Here is a 20,305-nt window from a genome sequence, read left to right as displayed (position 1 = left end):
TTGTTGCGGGACTATAGATCGAGCCTTGACCGGAAAGGATGGACCTCCACCGGCGTACCAGGCACCCTTGTTCCCGGTGGAAGGGGAGGACACGGCCCTCCCGGAAAGCGGACGCGCTATGGGAGGACACGGACTGAAATGGACCATGGCAAGGGGGGGGATTGTGAATTTGTTCTTGAATAAGTTTTCTGAAATGTTGCATGCTACTTGTAAAAATTGCGGATGTTTAGGGAACCCCTACCCATATTTTGTGACCCTAGGTCGGACAAATCAGGATAAGCAAATAGGGAGGACACGCCAAAGAGTGCCGGGGGACGCTCACCTCCCTGCCTGATCCCGACAGCCGCGGAAAAGCTTGTAAGGGATGTGGCCTCTGGGAGGCCAAGGGAGGGAGTGTTAGGGTTAATGTTAGGGTTAATTCGAGACTGCCATTACAGGTCAGGAGTGGCTCACGTAATGCGAGGGAGGGGGGAAGCGAAACTGGGGACTCCGCTACACCGAAACTACCAGTGTCACGCGATTCAGTAAACAAAAGAAACAGGTAACTCGTGAGTGTATGGCGTCGGGCCAATAAGATGGACACAAGTGCCCGATATTACCTAATATGTAGCGGGGGGTTGTGCTGGGGGGAAAAGGGATATAAATAAGAGCAGATTGTAAGGGGAAGTCGGAACGCGCCTTCTCCAGCGACTCCGTGGATTCGCTGTGCCAGTTACGTATTCTGCAATAAACCCAAGTTTTGTAATATTCCGGTGTTGGTTGTCTCTCTTCCTAAACGAACACAGGGCAGAATTTCAAGCCCAACAGTACGTATTTAAAAAAGACCCAAACATTTTAACATAAAGCTGTTAATAAACAACCTGAGCCCCATGGTAGTTTAGCAGTTAGTGTGATACTATTACAGCTCTGGGCATTGGAGTTTGGAGTTCAATCCTGTTGTCCTCTATAAGGAGTTTGTACGTCCTCTTCATAGAATGCGTGGATTTTCTCCCACAGCCCAAAGATGTATCAGTTAGTAAACTGATTGGTCATTGCAAGTTGCGCCGTGACCAAGTTAGGGTTAAATCAGGGATTGTTGGGCAGTGCAGCCTGAAGGGTCGAAGGGCCTATTCCTCACTGTATCTCTAAATAAATAAACTCTGCTATTCTTTCCTTCTACTTGGCCTAGCCACAAGCATATTTAATTTTCAAATTTCTTTCTCAAAATTTGCTTCAGAAGAACTCAGAACAAGTAGTCAAAAATTGACCAAGTATTAACCCCCAGTTCACATAAAAGTTCCTCTTCTTCATGTAGACAGCTATGAGTTGATCATTTAAAAACTTAAGTCAAATACTTTATCACCACCAAATGAGTTTAACTGCAAAGTTCAAAACAATTCAAAGGTTCGATGTGCATTATATTCACCAATACTGATGAGTTTACAACTCTTCTGAACATCATCCCAATCAGATTTATACACCTAGTCCACAGAAGACTGATAAGATTCTAGATTCTCTATTCCACACATCCTTTCCATTGGAATGGCCACTAAAACACCATTGTTATTCATTTCTGAAGAATGTTTACTCAGCTCTCACCAAGTGTTTATTTTTTACTTAAAAAATACTTGCCTATTGGCTTAGAAAGCCTAGAATAAATTAACCCTATTCTGCAGTTCGAGTATTACACATAGGATCACTGCACTATAAGATATGGTATCACTGTTAATGCACTAGTGCTTACTGAAAAGCAATGATCTCTTTACCTGCATTTTCTTTTCATGATCGTTTTCATTCACCAGTCCTGTACTGCTGACACTATCATTTCCTTCAGCAGTTACCTTTAGAAAAACAAAATTGTATGCTATTAGACAAAATGGGCAATTTTCAAAAAGGTGATATCATTTATGCTTAATGATTTTACTTTCCATAACTGCTGGCATTGACCCAACTAACTAATATTTCACTCTTTCAGTCCTCACCCAAATTAAATTTGTCCCTTAAACTCAGATGTTCCAATGGTGTTTATTGGATAATTATTAAAGATTATACCATGCAGCAAGTGAATTTTTGAACATTATACTAAACACCTAAATTAAAAACAAAAATAAAAATAATTCAAAGTCAAGTTGAGGCATCGGGTAATTTTACAGAATTGAGATTTAAACAGACAATTACTTTTGAAGCATAATGCTCAAGCGCACTGATGGTCTCAGGATCTACTGTGGCTTCTCCTGTGTGTAGTCCTGCCAAGGTACTATCTGCTTGAACAGTGAGGATGGTGTCAGATTGTGGAACTTGTATTGTATGGTGGATATAGGCAGTGGTTCCATCTTCCAGTTGGACTGCTTGCACTGCACTTGGATCATAGCCATCTTAATCATGGAGAGAACAAAGTAAATAATGAATTGTTTTAATTTTCTCTAATAATCACTTTAGAATATAAATCTTTACAAAGTTACCTTTTGGTGAATGATGAATAAATGCAGTTGATCCATCCTCTAGTTGAACTGCTTGTCCATCCTCAAAACGTAAACAATCTCCTGTAATAGGGCAAATTCAGTATAAGGAATTTCTGATTAATTCTTCTGGATTACAGAAAAATTATTGAGACATAACAGCATTTGTTAATACCACTGAGTTAGAGATTCACAAAAATGTCAGCTTGAGCCTCTGCTTCAAACTACTATCTAATAATATCTAGGTTAAAGTGTCACATCTTCCAAGAGGACCACAGCCATGTCATGGTTTGAGGGTTGCGTGCCTCAATGACCTGGAGAGCTATACTGGCTGGAGTCAAAGCCTTATGCTCTTGGTAGGGTTACCTATGCCAGTCAGATCAATGGGTAGAGGCCATAACCCAACGGGTTAATCAACTGGTTCTCCAGGTTCGGGAGTTCAGCTCATGGCTAATAACTCTGGCTGGTCAAACAAGACTAGTGCAGACACTGTAATGAAGAATGCTTCTACATCCGTGTGCGACTGTATTCTTAAACCGCCACTTACATGGCTGACAGTAGTGAAAACCAAGAGGAAGCTACTGGCATGATGAAGGCGGCCCTGAAAACCATAAAGACCAGACCAAAATTGGTTTCGGGAATGTATTAACCATGTGCAACACTGGCATGCTAGCACAAATAACTGCTGAAATGTCCTTATAGCCTACTTTGGCTATAAGGCATTAGTAATGATCTTTCACAAATTACTGGGCTCTGGCATGGTGCCAAAGGACTGGAAAACTGCAAATGCCACTCCACTCTAAGAAAGGAGGAAGGCAGCAGAAAAGAAATTATAGACCAGTTAACCTGAGCTCAGTGATTGGGAAGATGTTGGAGTCAATTGTTAAGGATGAGGTTGTGGAGTACTTGGTGACACAGGTCAAGATAGGACAAAGTTAGCATGATTTCCTTACAGGAAAAACTTGCCCGACCAACCTGCTGGAATTATTTGAGGAGATTACAAGTAGGGTAGATAAAGGGGACTCAGTGGAAGCATATTTGGACTTTCAGTAGGCCTTTGACAAGGTGCCACACCTGAGGATGCTTATCAAGTTAAGAGCCCATTGCATTACAGGGAAGTTACTGGCAGAGTTAGAACAGTGGTTGATTGGTAGGAGGCAGTGTGTGGGAATAAAAATATCTTTTTCTGGTTGGCTATTAGTGACTCATGGTGTTCTGCAGGAGTCAGCATTGGGACTGCTTCTTTTTATGTTGTATATCAATGACTTAGGTGAAGGAATAGATGGCTTTGTTCCCAAGTTTGCAGATGATATGAAGATTGGTGGAGGGGCAGGTAGTGTTGAGCAAACAGGTAGGATACTGAAGGACTTAGACAGATTAAGAGAATGGGTAAGAGAGTGACAAATGAAATACAATGTTGGAAAATACATGGTCATGCACTTTGGTAGTAAAAATAAATATGCACACTATTTTCTAAATGGGGAAACAATCCAAAAATCTGAGATGCAAAGGGACTTGGGAACACCCTAAAGGTTAACTTGCAGGTAGAGTCAGTGGTGAAGAAGGCAAACACCGTGTTAGCATTCATTTCAAGAGGTCTAGAATACAAAAGCAGGGATATGATGCTGAGGCTTTATAAGGCATTGGTGAGGCCTCAGCTTGAGTATTGCAAACATTTTTGGGCTCCTCATTTGAGGAAAGGTGTGCTGGCATTGGAGAGGGTTCAGAGGAGGTTCACAAGGATGATTCCAGGAATGAATGGGTCATCAGTCAAGGAACATTTGATAGCTCAGTGTCTGTACTCACTGGAATTTAGGTTGAGGCGGATCTCATTGAAACCTTTCAAATGTTGCAAGGCCTAGACAGAGTAGATGTGGAAAAGATGTTTCCCATCGTGGGGGAGTTGAGGACAAGAGGGCACAGCCTCAAGATAGAGGGACGTCCATTGTAAGCAGTGCTGCAGAGAAATTTCTTCAGCCAGAGGGTGGTAAATTTGTGGAATTTATTATCACAGGCAAGTGGAGGCCAAGTCAATAGGGGTATTTAAGGCAGAGCTTGATAGGTTCTTGATTGGACATGGCATCAAAGGTTATGGGGAGAAGGCTAAGGCCAAATTCATCATCAAGACAGCTGACCCCCCGAAGGGCGGAGGAAATGCAGGAGACCAAAGACAACTTGGCACCGTACCATAGAGGCAGAAATGAGGACCCTGAACCATACCTGGGGCATAATAGAGAAGACAGCAAAGAACAGACTGAGAAACTTCACTGCTGCCCTAAACGCAGCAGCGTAACAAGCAGTAAGTATCATAGGTAGAACTGAGCGAGGACCAGTATCCATTTGATGTTTTCTATAGTTTCTATCGTCAATTATGCTAATTATCTAATCCCTGTGCAATGGTTGTCCACGTCACATTTAAAAACTAATAACTTCGTTTTTGATTCTTACTTGATTATGACACAAAGAGAACCCCCATTTCCCTGCAAGTCTAGGTTGGTTTACTATCACTTGAGTCAGCAAACCTCATTTAACTTTGCAACCAAAATGCAACATTTCCAGCATGCAGCATTCTCAGTATTACAGCAGTCAAAACAGATCATATACAGTCGGCCCTCCTTATCCTCGAGTTCCGCACGCGCGAATTCAACCAATTGTGACTCGAGAAAACCCAGAAGTGCTCTTCCAGCACTTGTTTGAGCATATACAAACTTTTTTTTCCTGTCATTATTCCCTAAACAATGCAGTATAACAACTATTTTACATAGCATTTACATTGTATTAGGTATTATAAGTAATGTAGAGATGATTTAAAGTATACAGGAGGATGTGTGTAGGTTACTGTGGATTGGGATCAAAAAAAATTCGGAAGTTCTTACTATGCAAGTTGGAACCGGTACATTCGGTATTATTTAGTGTCAGTTAGTCAAACGTTTTTCTTAGTTTATAGTATATATTTTACCTTTCTATGCATACAAAACACTTCAGAACGTATGTTTCAGCGCCGGGCTCGGGGAGTTCCCGTTTTCCACCCAGTGACAGACCACTTCTGAGTGCACTCTCCATCTGTGCCTGGTTGATGCGGAGGATCAAAAACCCAAAACCCCAAAAATTAAAACACTGTGTTGCTTAGTAATAATTGTAGCTTTCATCGGGGCAGGGTCTTTCTCACTTTATCCTTTAAAATTGTTCCGATTGTTGACCAACTGTAGCCTACCACTTTTCCAATGACTGATGGCATTTCACCTTTTTTCCCCCCAATCGCTTTATTATTTCCACTTTATTTTCAATTGTGATCGTGATTATTTTCATGAACAGGAACACTGCAGATTCAGAGCTCAACCGCTGGGTCCTAATGTCCACCGCACTGAGACAGGTTACATCAGGTCTGGGGTTCTGCTGGGTCCTAAGGTCCACCACATTGAGACAGGTTGAATAAGGGACTTGAGCATCTGCATTTTTTGGTATCCGTGAGGGGTCCCAGAACCAATCCCTTGCGGATAAGGAGGACCGACTGTACTCAGATTCTTAGTTGAGTTTGAGCCTACTAACTTTTGATTCAGAAGCATGAGGTTACCATTAATTATAATAAATTGATACTTGCAGTATTATGTTACATCCAGGTCACAAAGTATGGGCAATTACTCAAAACTGATAACTTTATCTTTTTCTCATTTTAGGTTCTGTAAGTAACTTAGAGAACAAAAGCTAGGTAGTGATTGTCTCCAAAATAATCTGAAGTCACCAACTATTGACAGCTGAAACCCATACCAGAAGAGGTTAACTGAACTTTCCCTAATCCCACTATCATTTGGCTCACTGCATGATACCATAGTGCCATACTTCATGTCTTTTCTGGTCTAAATCAGAATTATGATCTATACAATGATTTCAAAATGCTGACCTGGATTTTGTGACAGTCGGGACAGCAGAAGTATGCTGATCACTGCTATTACACTATAACTGTGACACTGACAGCAGTGAGATTTCATTATTTTTAGTCTAATTTAAAAATCTTATGAACTTTGATAATGACAGTGTGAATTTCACTGCTTATGCAGTTTGCAATCATTATATTTTTTCTTTTCCAGATTTAACATAAATTGCAAGATGAGAGTTTAGATCTTATATGAAGTAGTACTTTTGTTTTTGGACTTTAGATTTTGCTGTAATTGTGTTCTTTTCTTGTACAATTCATGTATAATTTATGTTTAATTGACATTTTCTTCTGAATGTGTGCCTCTAATATCATGTGCCTGTAATGATACTGCATTTTTCTCTGCACTTGTGCATAAAGGTAATTGTGCATATGTCAATAAATTAAACTTGACTATTTTCATAAAATAATCCAAAACACTTAAAAATGGCTTGGCACGCCAATAAAATCGCATTTAAGTTTCATCTAGCCAAGGATGGAATTTACAATTATGCCACCTTATACTTGATATAAATGATTACACCTGATAGTCACATACATCTTTAATGATTCTTGTACACTTCCAAATTTTTAAAACTCAATTTTTAAAGGAACAGGCGCACAGTTACTGTCAACCCTTGAGTTTTCCACATTAAGTTATGCTGGTGAAAATTCTTAAGTTTTTGTCAATGTTGCAGTGTAAAGATATCTAGCTGAATGCAAGGACCCAGTCTGAAACCATGAGGCATTCGAAAACAAGTAATTTCCACAAATACTGCAGAATATTTGTGGGGGGTTATTTATTTTCCCTTCAATGGGAAACAATGTCAGTGACTGCAAATGCAAGGTCAATGAGAGAACAGCAAATGTTGCTTTTAATATTTTAAAAGTATTATTCATGGTTAACAATCAGGCATGTAGCTGCTGCCAAACTTCATATATAGCAAGATATATAGGTTTCTTGAGTAGACCATTATATTATCACTCACCTGGTTTTGGTACTGAAACATGTTGTACATATGCTGTAGAACCATCCTCCAGTTGAATAACCTGTCCATCAATCAACTTTCCATCTGCAATAGATGATGTACGTAATCACACAATACATAATAGGGTCTTTCAAATGCAGCTGTCTTACTGAGCCATATGGATCAGGAAGACAACCACTATTAATAATCAATCAGGTCTGAGTCATCTACTTTCAGTTAAGAACAAATGGGGTTCAAGAACTTGTGCCATCTGAACAGTAAAATGATGTAAAGAAAGTCAATTGTATTTTTTTTCCTCCTCTAATCAGTAAACACCTACAGGAAAGGGTCAGATGTGTTTTAATGCCCACATCTATTGAATGAGATACGGTTGGTGCCTCTGGGATTGAACCCCAACAGAAGGCTTGAAACAAAAAACAAACAAAATTGGGAGAGGTGGGGAGGGAGGTGGTGGGGAAAGGTAAGAGGTTATACTTTATTTTTCTATGATGAGTACATATTTCCTCAGAATTCCTGCATGTTAAAATATATTGTTTAATCTCAACTTAAAATACTTATAGAGTTGCAGGCAAAGTCATGCCAATAGGCAATCTACATAAAATCCACATTCATTAAACAATAGAACTGCTGCACAAGAGAATATTGCTAAGAAAATTTACACCTTTAGGATTGTGCTGAATATATGCTGTTGTGCCATCTGCAAGGGTAACGGCTTGTAAACTCACACCATCCATATTTTCCAATCGATCACCATCTAAATAAAAAGATTCATTACTGCTCTGGATACATAATGTACAAATCAATGCATAGAAATCCAACGGCTTTCTCACTATCTCTATTAACACATGAAGTCAAGTTCACTGAGAAAAGGCCATTGAAGGAAATGAGAAACAAAATAATTCTTTTGTCTTAGCCTGTTAAGTTGATTCATTTAACATACGTTTCCTCAAAAGAGCAAATCAAAAGATTATGCTGGTGCCATTTTTACTGTTGATTATAGGCACTCAACCTTGTATGTCAAATTCCACTCCATTCATGGAAGTTGCATCATTCCTCTTTTCACTTATCTCCCTGAGAAACTGTCAGATACTAAGTTGTCAATGGATATTGTTTTTCCCTTTTCTTCCTTCACCAGTTCAATCAACAATGTTGATGGTATCGCCCAGACAACTGGAGAACAGACTTATGAAAGACAGTGACATACATAAATTACAGCTAAAAGAACTTTGCACTGAAAGAACATAGTTGATACTAACATTTATTTATTTGGAAGTAAAATTTTAAACAAGTGAATATAACACCTGCTGAGATAAAACACACTGTATATTATTTAGAATAGTACGGTAAAATATGCTTGAAAGTTCTCTCTTATTTTTTTCTGCTCAATGTGAAAATATTCAAAATCATCAGAAGAAGCAAGTGTTATAACAATTTACCTGCTACTGCTACAGTTTCTGTCAGGCACAGTGTGACATGTTGACCATCACCCACTCCCTGGAATTCTGCCATACTCTGGGCTTCTCTGTTTATTTGTGCCAATAACATATCTAATAAAATAACACATGAATTAGGATTTCTTTGATTAACAAGAGCAAGTCACTCAAGTATCCACAGCATAAGAATTCACAAACTAGTTCATCACGCATGTATTCTGGTTCTGAATCAAATCACTCCCCCTCATATTAGCAGATGGACTTCAACAAACTGTTCAGGAACGTATTTCAAACCTATGCTTACCTCTGTTCAATAAACTGTATCACAACAGTTAATGCTTGGTTAAAGATGCTTTGGCAGGGCATAACAGAGGAGGTCCCATGGCAAGAAGTCTACAACTGGCATCAACCACTAAACCCTTTTCATGGACCCAACGCCTCAACTTTCTTTTGATGTGCCATGTCAGTTTCTAAACTGGGTCAGGCCTCCTTCCAATCAGCCAGCAGCCAGCTTGCATTTATTGTGGAAACCAAAGAGTTCCCAACAATTTTTATCCCATGGACTAATACCATTAAGCAAGGGGCGTGTGGACCTCAGGTTGGGAACCCCAGGCATGGATGAATATTCATTAATCAAATTCAAAAGAGGATCAGGTGAGCTACATCTGGATACCAAAATATTTTTGGTCGTATTGAATAAATAAATTGTGACATATTTATTTAGAGGGACAAAATTAAACTTGAATTCATGAAATCTAAAGTTAATTACATTTATATAAAAATATTTCCTATATGCCTATTTCCAGCTTCTATCTCTGCAAGTCTAATCACTTCTGACATTCTATGGCATTACTTTTGTCAAATTCACAAGTAACAACGTCTTGGGGATCACCATGGACCAGAAACTCAACTGGATTAGACACAAACTAGTGTACTACAACAGGTCAGAGGCTGGGTATCCTGTGATGAATGGGATCTTCCATTCTTTAAGACAATATTGGCAACATCAATAATACACCCTCACCAACACAGCTAATTACCATAAAATTCAGCATTAGTCTGACAGGACTGCTCATTAACAAAGCCATGTTGTTTCTGCTACTGCAGATTAATCTTGTCCCTCAGCAGCAATCTCTTTCTTTGCCTCCCTTAACAGACTAAGATACATCTAATCAGGTCCTAGGGATTTACTGATCTCTAAATTTGCTAAGATATGTAATTCCCCAAATGCAACATTTTCTCTGTATAGAATATAGAAGTGATTTATTTATATATTAATGACATACAGAATGGAATAGACTTTTCCACCCCACCGAGCCATGCTGCCCAGCAATCCTAGGACAATCACAATGACCAAATAACCTACCAACTGAGGTTGCATCATTGGTCTCAAATAGGCCTTATTCTTTCTCTGTTTACCCTCTTGCTTTTAATATACATAAATCACTTTGGGATTTTCCTTATTCTTACCTTCAATGCAATTTCATATCCCCTCTTCATACACATTATACCTTTAAGCACTACCGCCAAAAAGTCTTCATTACTAGATTTCAAGTGAAATCGAGCAGCGGAACTCAGTCTTGATAGACTCTGCACTTATGGTTTGAAAAACAGTTACTAGAGCATGTACAATGTTAAAATGGAGGTGGGATCTGAGATCCCGCTGATTTCAATTGGGATTGTAAAGCTATGGAAATGAAATGGAAATAATCGACTTTTTAAAAAATCATGTTGGTTTTAATGTTTACTGTCTTGAATAGTTTAGCAGATTTTACTTTTTAATTTAAATGTAAAAATACACTTTATTCCATTATTAAAGGTTTTTAATGTTTTTGAAATTACATTTAGAAACAGTAAAATATTTACAGATTTGAATATTAATAATACAGGCATATGAATAATGGCAACAGTGTCTTTCAATACTATTTACATAAAATTTTACAGAGAATACCAAGCCAAAGAACACAGCTTTAATTGGAGTTTGAAGCCTGTGTTAAACAACTCCACCCCACATGGTCCACAGACAGAAAAGTTCCTACAAATGTGCTGCTTTAAATTTTCATTAAAAATGATTGTCATCACAACTTTGATGCTGACTATCAGCACAGTCCTTCCTCCTACACGTGCTTTACTAACCAACCATTACTTTCTGGGCACCTCTTCCCCACTCATGTAGCTCCATACAGGTGTGATCATGTGGATTCCAGTGACGATCCTCTACTCAAATCCCCCATAAAATCCTCTCCATACACCACCTCCTCACTAAATTCCACTTCCATGATGCAGAATAAAGATTTATCCTACTGTGCAATGTGACTTAGTCCTGTTGTACTGCCAAATTTTGGAATTTCCGCTTCACTGCCACTGTTGAAGTAATCTTAGCCAGTATTTTTTTTTAAATCTTTCAGAATTCTTTGAAGAAATCAATCTGATCCAATCACTATGTATTCTTTCCAATGAGCAGATTATTTCACACAATTCAATCGGTATGTCAGTTATGTTGTCTATCCATAATCTAGATGCTGAAATTCAAATTAAATATAATTTAAATTATAAATTAATTGAACCAATTAAATAGTTAGAATTAAATGTGTAGTTTCAAATATACTAATGTCCTACAGGGAAGAAAATCCATCATTTTTAACTGGTCTGCTGTACATGTGGTTCCAGAAACACAGCAAAGTAGTTGATTTTGACAACACATACAAAATGCTGGAGGAACTCAGCAGACAAGGCAGCATCTTTGGAAAAAGGTAAACAGTTGACACTGAGCCAAGACCCTTCATCAGGTCCCATTTTAACCATCCTCTGAAATGACTAATATGCTAAGTTCAAGTCTTTCTGGCAGCATTTGTGTTTTGTGGATAAACAACTAATGGGTTACTCTCTTTGTATCAGAGAAAGAATTGCAATGTTGTATTGCTTACAATATTGTGAGCATAATCATGCCAATGGTTAATAAAAGGGTAAAATTACCACATTTTTACAGCTCAACACTAACCATTTAATTGCTTTCTAAACCACTGTAAAGCTTGTACTAAAATTCTCAAAATCCTACAGATGAAGGCAACAAGTATTTGTCTGAGTCAACGGGAATGGAAGGAAAAAATTGATGCATTTGAAATAGAAAATGCTAAAATACTAGTATTTTATGTTAATTATGTATTTAACGTGCCTTGTGCTAAAGCCCCAAAATTAAATAGGAGAATCAAGTTACTTTGTGTATGTAAGTTCATGAGATTCATACAAGAGTGCAATAAATGCTAAAATATTACATCAATTATTATGGACCCCCATCATCCAGGGCATGCCCTCTTCTCAATATTACCATGAGGAAGGAGTGAAGGCACACACTCAGCGATTCAGGAACAGCTTCTTCCCCTCTGCCAACTGACTCATAAATGGGCATTGAACTTTTTAAAAACTATTATTTCTGTTATTGTACTATTTTTAACTATTTAATATACATTTAATATACCCTAAATGACATTTTAAAAATATATTATCATGTACTGCATTGTACTGCTGCCTCTACGCCGGTGATATTACACCCGATTCTGATTTTGACAACATTATAACTACTTCCACTATAATTTTGGAAGTATTTCAGATTTCAATAAAAAGGTTGTACATTGCAAGACCACAATTAAGAATTACATTGAATTTATACTACAGATAATTCACAATAACAAACTGGTATAGCTTCTCAGGGTTTACCACACTTAGCATTAATGAAGATACAATTAACCTTGGTACTCTATTTCTATTTTTGAGTTCTTACTAAGATAAAAGGCACAAAATGACTATCAGCATCAGATTTCTTCATATGTTTTAGCCCTTAAAAAGACTTGATAAGCCAGTAGGCATACAAACTAAGTCCAATGCCTTTTATTTCAGCTGTTAAATGTTATTATTACAGTTCCATTCCATCTAATTTAATAAAACTGGAATTGTTTAGACAGTGTTTGAGAAGGCAATAATCTAGCCAATCTATTGAAATTCCTGTTTGCAAACATTCAAATACCTAGGTCACAGATTTAATTGGTTGCTGTTCCAAATAGTCAGTTTGATGCATTTTTAAGCTAAAACGAGTGAAAAATATTTATTTTAATTACTCTACAGATATTCTTATTAATTTCACACTCCAATATTTGCCAGAAACAGTATCAAAATGCATTTCAGTTCCTAATAGAAGCTGTAGTTTCAACTGCTGGCAGAATGATCCCTCGTGCACAAGAGCACAACTTCAGGGTGAAGGCTGGGCTGGCTACTAGTTCTCTTAATCAGATAATGGCTATATACCAAACAATACAAGGCTGCACAATTTCTCCTTAATCTTCTATGGTTCCACCACTACTATCATCCCAAAAAATAAGCATTGTAAAAGCTCAAATGCATGAGCAGCCATTCCAGTTTGGAGAACCGTGGATGACAAATAAGCAGTAGTGAGTAGGTTATGAATTGACTTTATTTCTTACATCCTTCACATACATTAAGAGTAAAGATCTTTATGTTACATCTCTGTCTAAATGTGCCATCATAGTAATTTATAATAAATAGAACAGTCAATGTAGCATAGTATACACTCAAATCAGCGTGAGCTAATCAGTCTGATGGCCTGGTGGAAGCTGTCCCGGAGCCTGTTGGTCCTGGCTTTTATGCTGTGATACCATTTCCTGGATGGTAGCAGCTGGAACAGTTTGTGGTTGGGGTGACTCGGGTCCCCAATGATCCTTCGGGCCCTTTTTTCACACCTGTTTTGGTAAATGTCTGAATAGTGGGAAGTTCACATCTACAGATGCGCCGGGCTGTCCGCAGCACTCTGCAGAGTGCTGCGATTGAGGGAAGTACAGTTCTCATACCAGACACTGATGCAGCCAGTCAGGATGCTCTCAACTGTGCCCCTGCAGAAAGTTCTTAGAATTTGGGGGCCCATACCAAACTTCAACTGTCTGAAGTGAAAGAGGTGCTGTTGTGTCTTTTTCACCAGACAGTTGGTGTGTACAGACAATGAGATCCTCGATGACGTGGATGCCGAAGAACTTTAAGCTGTTTACCCTCTCAACCCCAGATCCATTGATGTCAAAAGGGGTTAGCCCGTCTCCATTCCTCCTGCAGTCCACAACCAGCTCCTTTGTTTTTGCGACATTGAGGGAGAGGTTGTTTTCTTAGTTTGTGATCTTCCATCTGTAAGGAATATTCAACATGGTTTGACTGATTAGCAACCCTATCCCTGAGCTTAATATCCACATTCTATTGCACTTGGTTGCAGAATGTGAAGAGTGCAACATTCACAACCTCAAGATATCTAGAACACTTTGCAGCTAATTTTAAACTTTTAAGTTTTATCATTGCTGTAGGAATTGTAGCAGCTAATTTATTGCTGCAATCAACAATGTGATAACCATGTAAAATGCTTTAATTAAATTGGATTTGTGGGACAACTATTCTATTCTTCAAAGCAGTACTGTGGAAACCACAGAGCAGTACGTTCCCTCAATTCAACAGTGCTCTAAAGTTTGTATTATACCACACTGCCAATGATCATATGTAAACAGAAGAACAGGCACAACTTCTCCAACGACTCATCAGCCACTTCAAGCAGCATTTGGCTGTTTGCAAATTCTGAGGACTTCCTGAACTGGTGTGGATACAAGCCACTCTCAACCCAAGTAACTGCCTAAGAAACATTCCTTCATATTCCATGCCATTTTGGTTACATAGATATTATTGCTCCTTCCATGCTCAACACAAATGTGGGACAGCTATATCACAGTAATTGTGACAGTTCAAGGTGTCCATAAGTTTTTGTTCATCTACTAGGTACTTTTCCCTTCAGTATGTGTTCTGTGGGTAGACTTCAGTGTTCACATGAAAGCTGACCTCATGACATTGTGCAAAATGAAGGTGTACTTGAGGAAGACCAGGGGTCAGAGTTCATCATCTCCCTGGCTTGATACCCTAAAATTAAGAACCCACTTCTACATCCTTTCTCTCTTTGCTCTTAAATATTCCTTGTAGTAGTATATCCACATTTTTATGAATTCTTTGCACTTTACAAATACATTTATATGACCTCTGGATTTGTAGTATTCCAAAGGAGGAATAATTTCTAGCAATTATTTCTTCCATTATCATTACAACTCTTTTGGTTATTTATCCTCAGTCTTTTGAGCGAGAATGAAACTCTAGCCTGTTTAACTTACCTGGAAAATATATTATCTTTGTTTTAGTATCTTTGAGAATCATTTATGCATCTTCTTCAGTATTTGCATTTCCCTTTATATGACACCTAACAAACCGGAGCTAGAATACAGCCTCATTTTCAAGGTGATTGGACAGTGTAATATATTGCACCAAATCCAGAATGTGCATTTTTAGAGTAGGATATCAGACTGCCTTGAAAGATATAGAATACTACTCATTTTCACATTATTTTTCTCTATTTTTACAAAATGTCTCTTTATTCATGCTTCTTTCCAGAAAGTGCTGACTTAAGAGGTTTAGAGATGGTGACGGACACATTTTCCTTCAGAATAAGCCTTCATCCATTGTTCATACATGTTTATTTCCCAATAGCAATTACCCAATTATCCATTGGGAGCTCACTAACATAGAAGCACTGCTGTCCCAGAGTCAGAGATCAGATAATTGAGCACAAACTAGAAATTTAACCATGAGCCTCTTCATTGACGTTGTTTTGCTTCAGACTGCTGCATCACTCAGCAAGACAAATTGATCTAAATTGTTCCAACCTTTGTTCAAATTTAAAATCATAATCTTCTAATCCACAATTTCTATCCACAGTTACAAGAAAAGGTTTGTGAACCCTTTGCAATTAATTACTCATAAAATGTGGTCTGATCTTCATCTAAGTCACAATGATAGACAAACAAAATCTGCTTACATCAATAACACACTAACAATTGTACTCCTTATCAATACTGACTACACCATTTAAACAATCATAGGTTCAAAAATGCTCGTGAACCTCTGGGATATTGCCTTCTACAAAAGCTATTTGGAGTCAGATGTTCTGATCAATGAATGCTGAAGGAGGTGAAAAAGAACCCAAGGGCAGCAGCAAAAGACCTGCTGAAATCTCTAGAACCTGTTGATGTGTCCACAGTAAGAAAAAAACTGAACAAGGGTGGTGTCATGGAAGGGCATCATGGAGGAAGCCACTGCCACCTCCCAAAAAAATTGCTGCATGTCTCAAGCTTGCAAAAGGCCACCTGAATTATTGCTGTTTACACAAGACCATAAGACAAAGGAGCAGAATTAGGCCATTCAGTCCATCAGGTCTGCTCTACCATTCCATCATGGCTGATCCCGTGTTCCACAATGTTTCTGAGACAATGTTCTGTGGACAGATGAGACACAAGTTGAACCTGGCAGAAATGCACACTGCCATGGAGGGAAAAGGACACTGCACACTACCACCAAAAACCTTTTTCCAACTGTGAAGCATGGTGGAAGGAGCATCATGGTTTGGGGCTGCTTTGCTCCCCCAGGGCCTGGACACCTTGCAATTATTGACGGAACAATGAATTTAAAATTGTATCAAGACACTTGACAGAATGCCAGGGTAGCAGTCGATCACCTGAAGTTTAATAGAAATCAGATGATGCAACAAGACAATGATCAAAACACAAGAGTAAATAAATCAACAGCAGAATGGATTAAAAAGAAGATTCATCAGAGTCCAGACCTTAACCCAATTGAGATGCTGTGGCATAACCTGAAGAGCGCTGTTCATGCAAGGTATCCCAGAAATATTGATGAACTGAAAAAGTTTTGTAAGGTGGAATGCTCTAAAATTCCTCAATGTTGTGCAAGTCTGATCATCAACTACAGGAAATGTTTGATAGAGGTTATCACTGCTAAATGAGGTTCTACCACTTTTTAAATACAGACGGCCCTCCTTATCTGTGGGGGATTGGTTCCGGGACCCCCCTGCAGATACCAAAATTTGCGGATGCTCAAGTCCCTTATTTAACACGTAGCAACACGGTGGTCTTTAGGACCCAGCGGAATCCCGGACTTTATTTAACATGTCTCCGTGCGGTGGACATTAGGACCTGGTGGCGCAGCTCTGAATCCGCAGTGTTTCTGTTCACGAAAATAATCACGATTGCGATTGAAAATAAGGTGGAAGTAATTAAGCGATTGGAAAGAGGTGAAACACCATCAGTCATTGGAAAAGCGTTAGGCTACAGTCAGTCAACAATAGGAACAATTTTAATGGAGAATGTGAAAGGCTCTGCCCTGATGAAAGCTACAATTATTACTAAGCAATGCAGTGGTTAAATTATTGAAATACATATGTTTCTTAAGTGTTTTATATGCATACAAAGGTAAAATAAGTATCATATACCAAGAAAAACATTTGACTAACTGACACTAAATAATACTGGATGTACCTGTTCCGACTTCAAATCCGACTTAAAGACGGACTCAGGAATGGAACTCATTCATAACCTGGGGACTGCCTGTACTTTTAAGTCATTTCTAGATTACTTATAATACCTAATACAATGTAAATGCTATGTAAATAGTTGTTATACTGTATTGTTTAGGGAATAATGGCAAGAAAAAAATAGTCTGTACATGCTCAAGCAACGAGAGCTGGAGAGAGAACTTCTGGGTTTTCCCGATCCACAGTTGGTTGAATCCGCGGATAAGGAAGGCCGACTGTATAAGGGTTCACATACTTTTTCCAGCCAGGACTGTGAATGATTAAACAATGTGTTCAATAAAAACATGAAAAGTGCAACTGTTTGTGTTAATAGTTTTAGGCAGATTGTGTTTGTCTATTATTGTGACTTAGATGAAGATCAGATGACATTTTATGAGTAATTAACGCTGAAAACCAGTTAATTGCAAAGGGTTCACAAACCTTTTCTTGCAACCGCACAAAGCCAACTGATTTCAGTAATCCTCAGCCTGCTCAAGACTCCCTTTTAGCACTAACAATTTTAATAACGATTTGATAAATAAGAAATTATTCATGATTCCTTGATCTATGTTACTCAGGGGGTGTTTTTTTCCTTAGAAAGGCGTATCTTTTTAAATTATAAAAATGTAAGAAACAGTTATGTTCAGCCTCTCATTTCCGGTGTATTCTTTCACTTTCCTCATTCACTTTAGGCGTTCACACTATACAGACATCCCCTTTATTCTCTCAAGTCCTCCATGTCTCACAACTTCAAACTGTTTCTTCTCTTGTACTTGAAATATAGGCTCAATTTCTCTTTCCACACATAACTGTTTCATTTTTTTTCCCTTGGCTGCTTCCACTTTAGCCTATTTCCAGTTTCTACTGACTCTCTTTTTCTTTGAAGTTGATTTGAAATAATATGGTTAATTCTGCTTGAAGGTCACTAATCCGACAGGTTTAGTTTCTCTTTGCAAGATGCTGCATGGTTACACTACTGAGAGTTGGTTTGCTCTTCGCACTTAGGGCTAATATTTGGTGAAATGAAGTAACTTTTTTCCTGCTACCCACATGGATTCAACAAAGTCTTGGCATGGTAAAACTAGACAGCATTGAACAATTGCCCAGCACCAGTTTCCCAACAACATAACTCCTCAAGTTCTTCTAATTGTGACCTCACTGCTGTTAGATCAGAAACCTCAGAAGGTACCCAAATCAGCATAACTGTAGGCATGCCTAAGATATGACAAAAAAAACCTAGATTTTCCTGTACTCACTGTTCTAAACAGATGTGCCTCAAAGTTGCATTACCAGTATTTCTTAGAAAAGTGATTTGAAAACTCAGGCAGTGGTGACAAGGCTTTGGGTCACATGCAACCAAAATTAACTTCACCCTTACAGTACGCTGGAGGAACTCAGCAGGTAGGGCAGCATCTATGAAAACAAACATTGCATGGATGCTGCCGGACCTGCTGAGTTCCTCCAGCGTGTTGCTTTGACCCCAGCATCTGCAGTGTAATTTGTGTTTAACTTCACCCTTGATTCCAACTTTGTCAGCTGTCAATGTCCTAATACTGATAATTTAATATCAACATGAGTCCTTCATTCACATGTTTATGTTAATTGTCCTTAACCATATTAAGGTCAGGTTGAATTGGACCCTGATTTAACATCATATCATAAATGAAAAGTTCCTGGTATCCATGTCACATATTCCCCACCCCCAAAAAAATCAATTCTTTAAATTATTCTTAATAATATTGTTTATATCCAAGACAACGAGTTAAACTCCACAAAGAGTCAAGTTATAATTAGCTGAACTGTATGGACCGCATGACTAACCCTATTGTTACCTTGTATAAAAGGAAGGCAGGCTATCGTGGGAACTGCTTTTTAAATATTTTTTTTTCCTGGAATTCACTTTATTTACAAACTTCGACCACGAGATAGTTGCACAAAATTCTGTAAGGTCCACTACGATGAAATACCAATATTGAAGGTGATATTAAATAACTATTAACCTACAAGTAGTTCAATACAGATTTTGTCAATTGAACGCAAAACAAATCGATACCAGTATAATTCTGGCAGTGAAAGAACCAGAAAGTTCTCGCTGTAAAGTTTTGAAGTTTACCATCAATGACAACACCACGTTGGAATATTTGATTAAACGATCTTCTGATCAGGAAATACTTCTATCTAGTTTATGGCAAGGACGAAAACGGAGATATCAAACACAAATTTCATACAAAAAACGGAACCCAAAACTGTTGCACAGTAAACACCTGGGAAGTAAAACAAAATGACCGAGCTTCCATCAGTACAGTTGGTGACAGACCTGGCACATTATCGTTTTTTATTTCAACATTAGCAGTTCTTAAGGGCTACAAGGCGCGAGCTGATTCATTTCGATCCATGAAGTTACCGATCACAAAAGACATCTCCCGGATTTGCTGGCGGCGTGGTGAGAGGCAATCCTCTGTCGAGAGAGATAGGGAGAGGGAGCAGCCGGGGACGGTGGTGTTCGGTGGCTTGGAGATGAGAAGCAAGGCAGCCCCTGAGCCGGCGGCCGGGAACATAGGGACAGCTCTGAAAATGAGCTGAGCACCAGAGGCAGAGACGAGAGACCCTTCATCATTTAGCTGCAGGAACCAACTTCCACACCAGCTCGCCAGCACCGGGGAACGGCAGCACGGCTCCCGGACACATCTGCCCCTCTCACAGCTCAAACCTTGGCCGAGCTGGGTAAAAGAAATAGGGCACACTGGGTAAAAAAAAATTACTAACCTCTTTTTTTCCAACAATTCCTCCCTTCGACCACCATGCATCAGGAGCGGAAACACACTGCTGTCCCGCGCCCGCCCTGCACCCTGAATCGCACATCGTCCCGCCGTGCCCGCCTCCCTCGGCCACTCCCATTGGCTGCCACCCTGGGCTCGACCACGCCATCCACATTTCTCATTCGACGGAGGACGCTGGCCAACTATTCAACAGACGCACATTTCATTGGTCGCTACCGTACGTCACTCAGGGTCGCGTCATGCATATTTAATTCGACTGGGACTTGGTGCCGTAAAGGATGGCTGCCCTGATCA

General features: G+C 39.0%; 1 protein-coding gene across 2 annotated transcripts in view; it reads right to left on the bottom strand.

Annotated features, from left to right (window-relative positions):
* LOC140729611 (zinc finger protein 143-like) overlaps positions 1–20,305 on the bottom strand; it is a 53,047-nt gene that overhangs the window by 31,877 nt on the left and 865 nt on the right. Inside the window, exons 2-8 of one of the 2 annotated variants that reach the window (XM_073049573.1) lie at positions 19,549–19,951; positions 8,777–8,887; positions 8,002–8,094; positions 7,341–7,424; positions 2,442–2,522; positions 2,158–2,354; positions 1,746–1,820 (exon numbers count right to left, since the gene is read on the bottom strand). In XM_073049573.1, the coding sequence (XP_072905674.1) occupies positions 1,746–1,820; positions 2,158–2,354; positions 2,442–2,522; positions 7,341–7,424; positions 8,002–8,094; positions 8,777–8,885 (639 nt within the window). In that variant the 5' untranslated portion in view covers positions 8,886–8,887; positions 19,549–19,951. Of the gene's footprint in view, positions 1–1,745; positions 1,821–2,157; positions 2,355–2,441; positions 2,523–7,340; positions 7,425–8,001; positions 8,095–8,776; positions 8,888–19,548; positions 19,952–19,997; positions 20,141–20,305 lie in introns of those variants that run through there. The other variant, XM_073049572.1, reaches the window with a different exon arrangement.

Source organism: Hemitrygon akajei, chromosome 6 (genome assembly GCF_048418815.1).
Source record: "Hemitrygon akajei chromosome 6, sHemAka1.3, whole genome shotgun sequence".
NCBI lineage: Eukaryota > Metazoa > Chordata > Chondrichthyes > Myliobatiformes > Dasyatidae > Hemitrygon > Hemitrygon akajei.
This window is presented reverse-complemented; position numbering and strand designations above follow the sequence as displayed.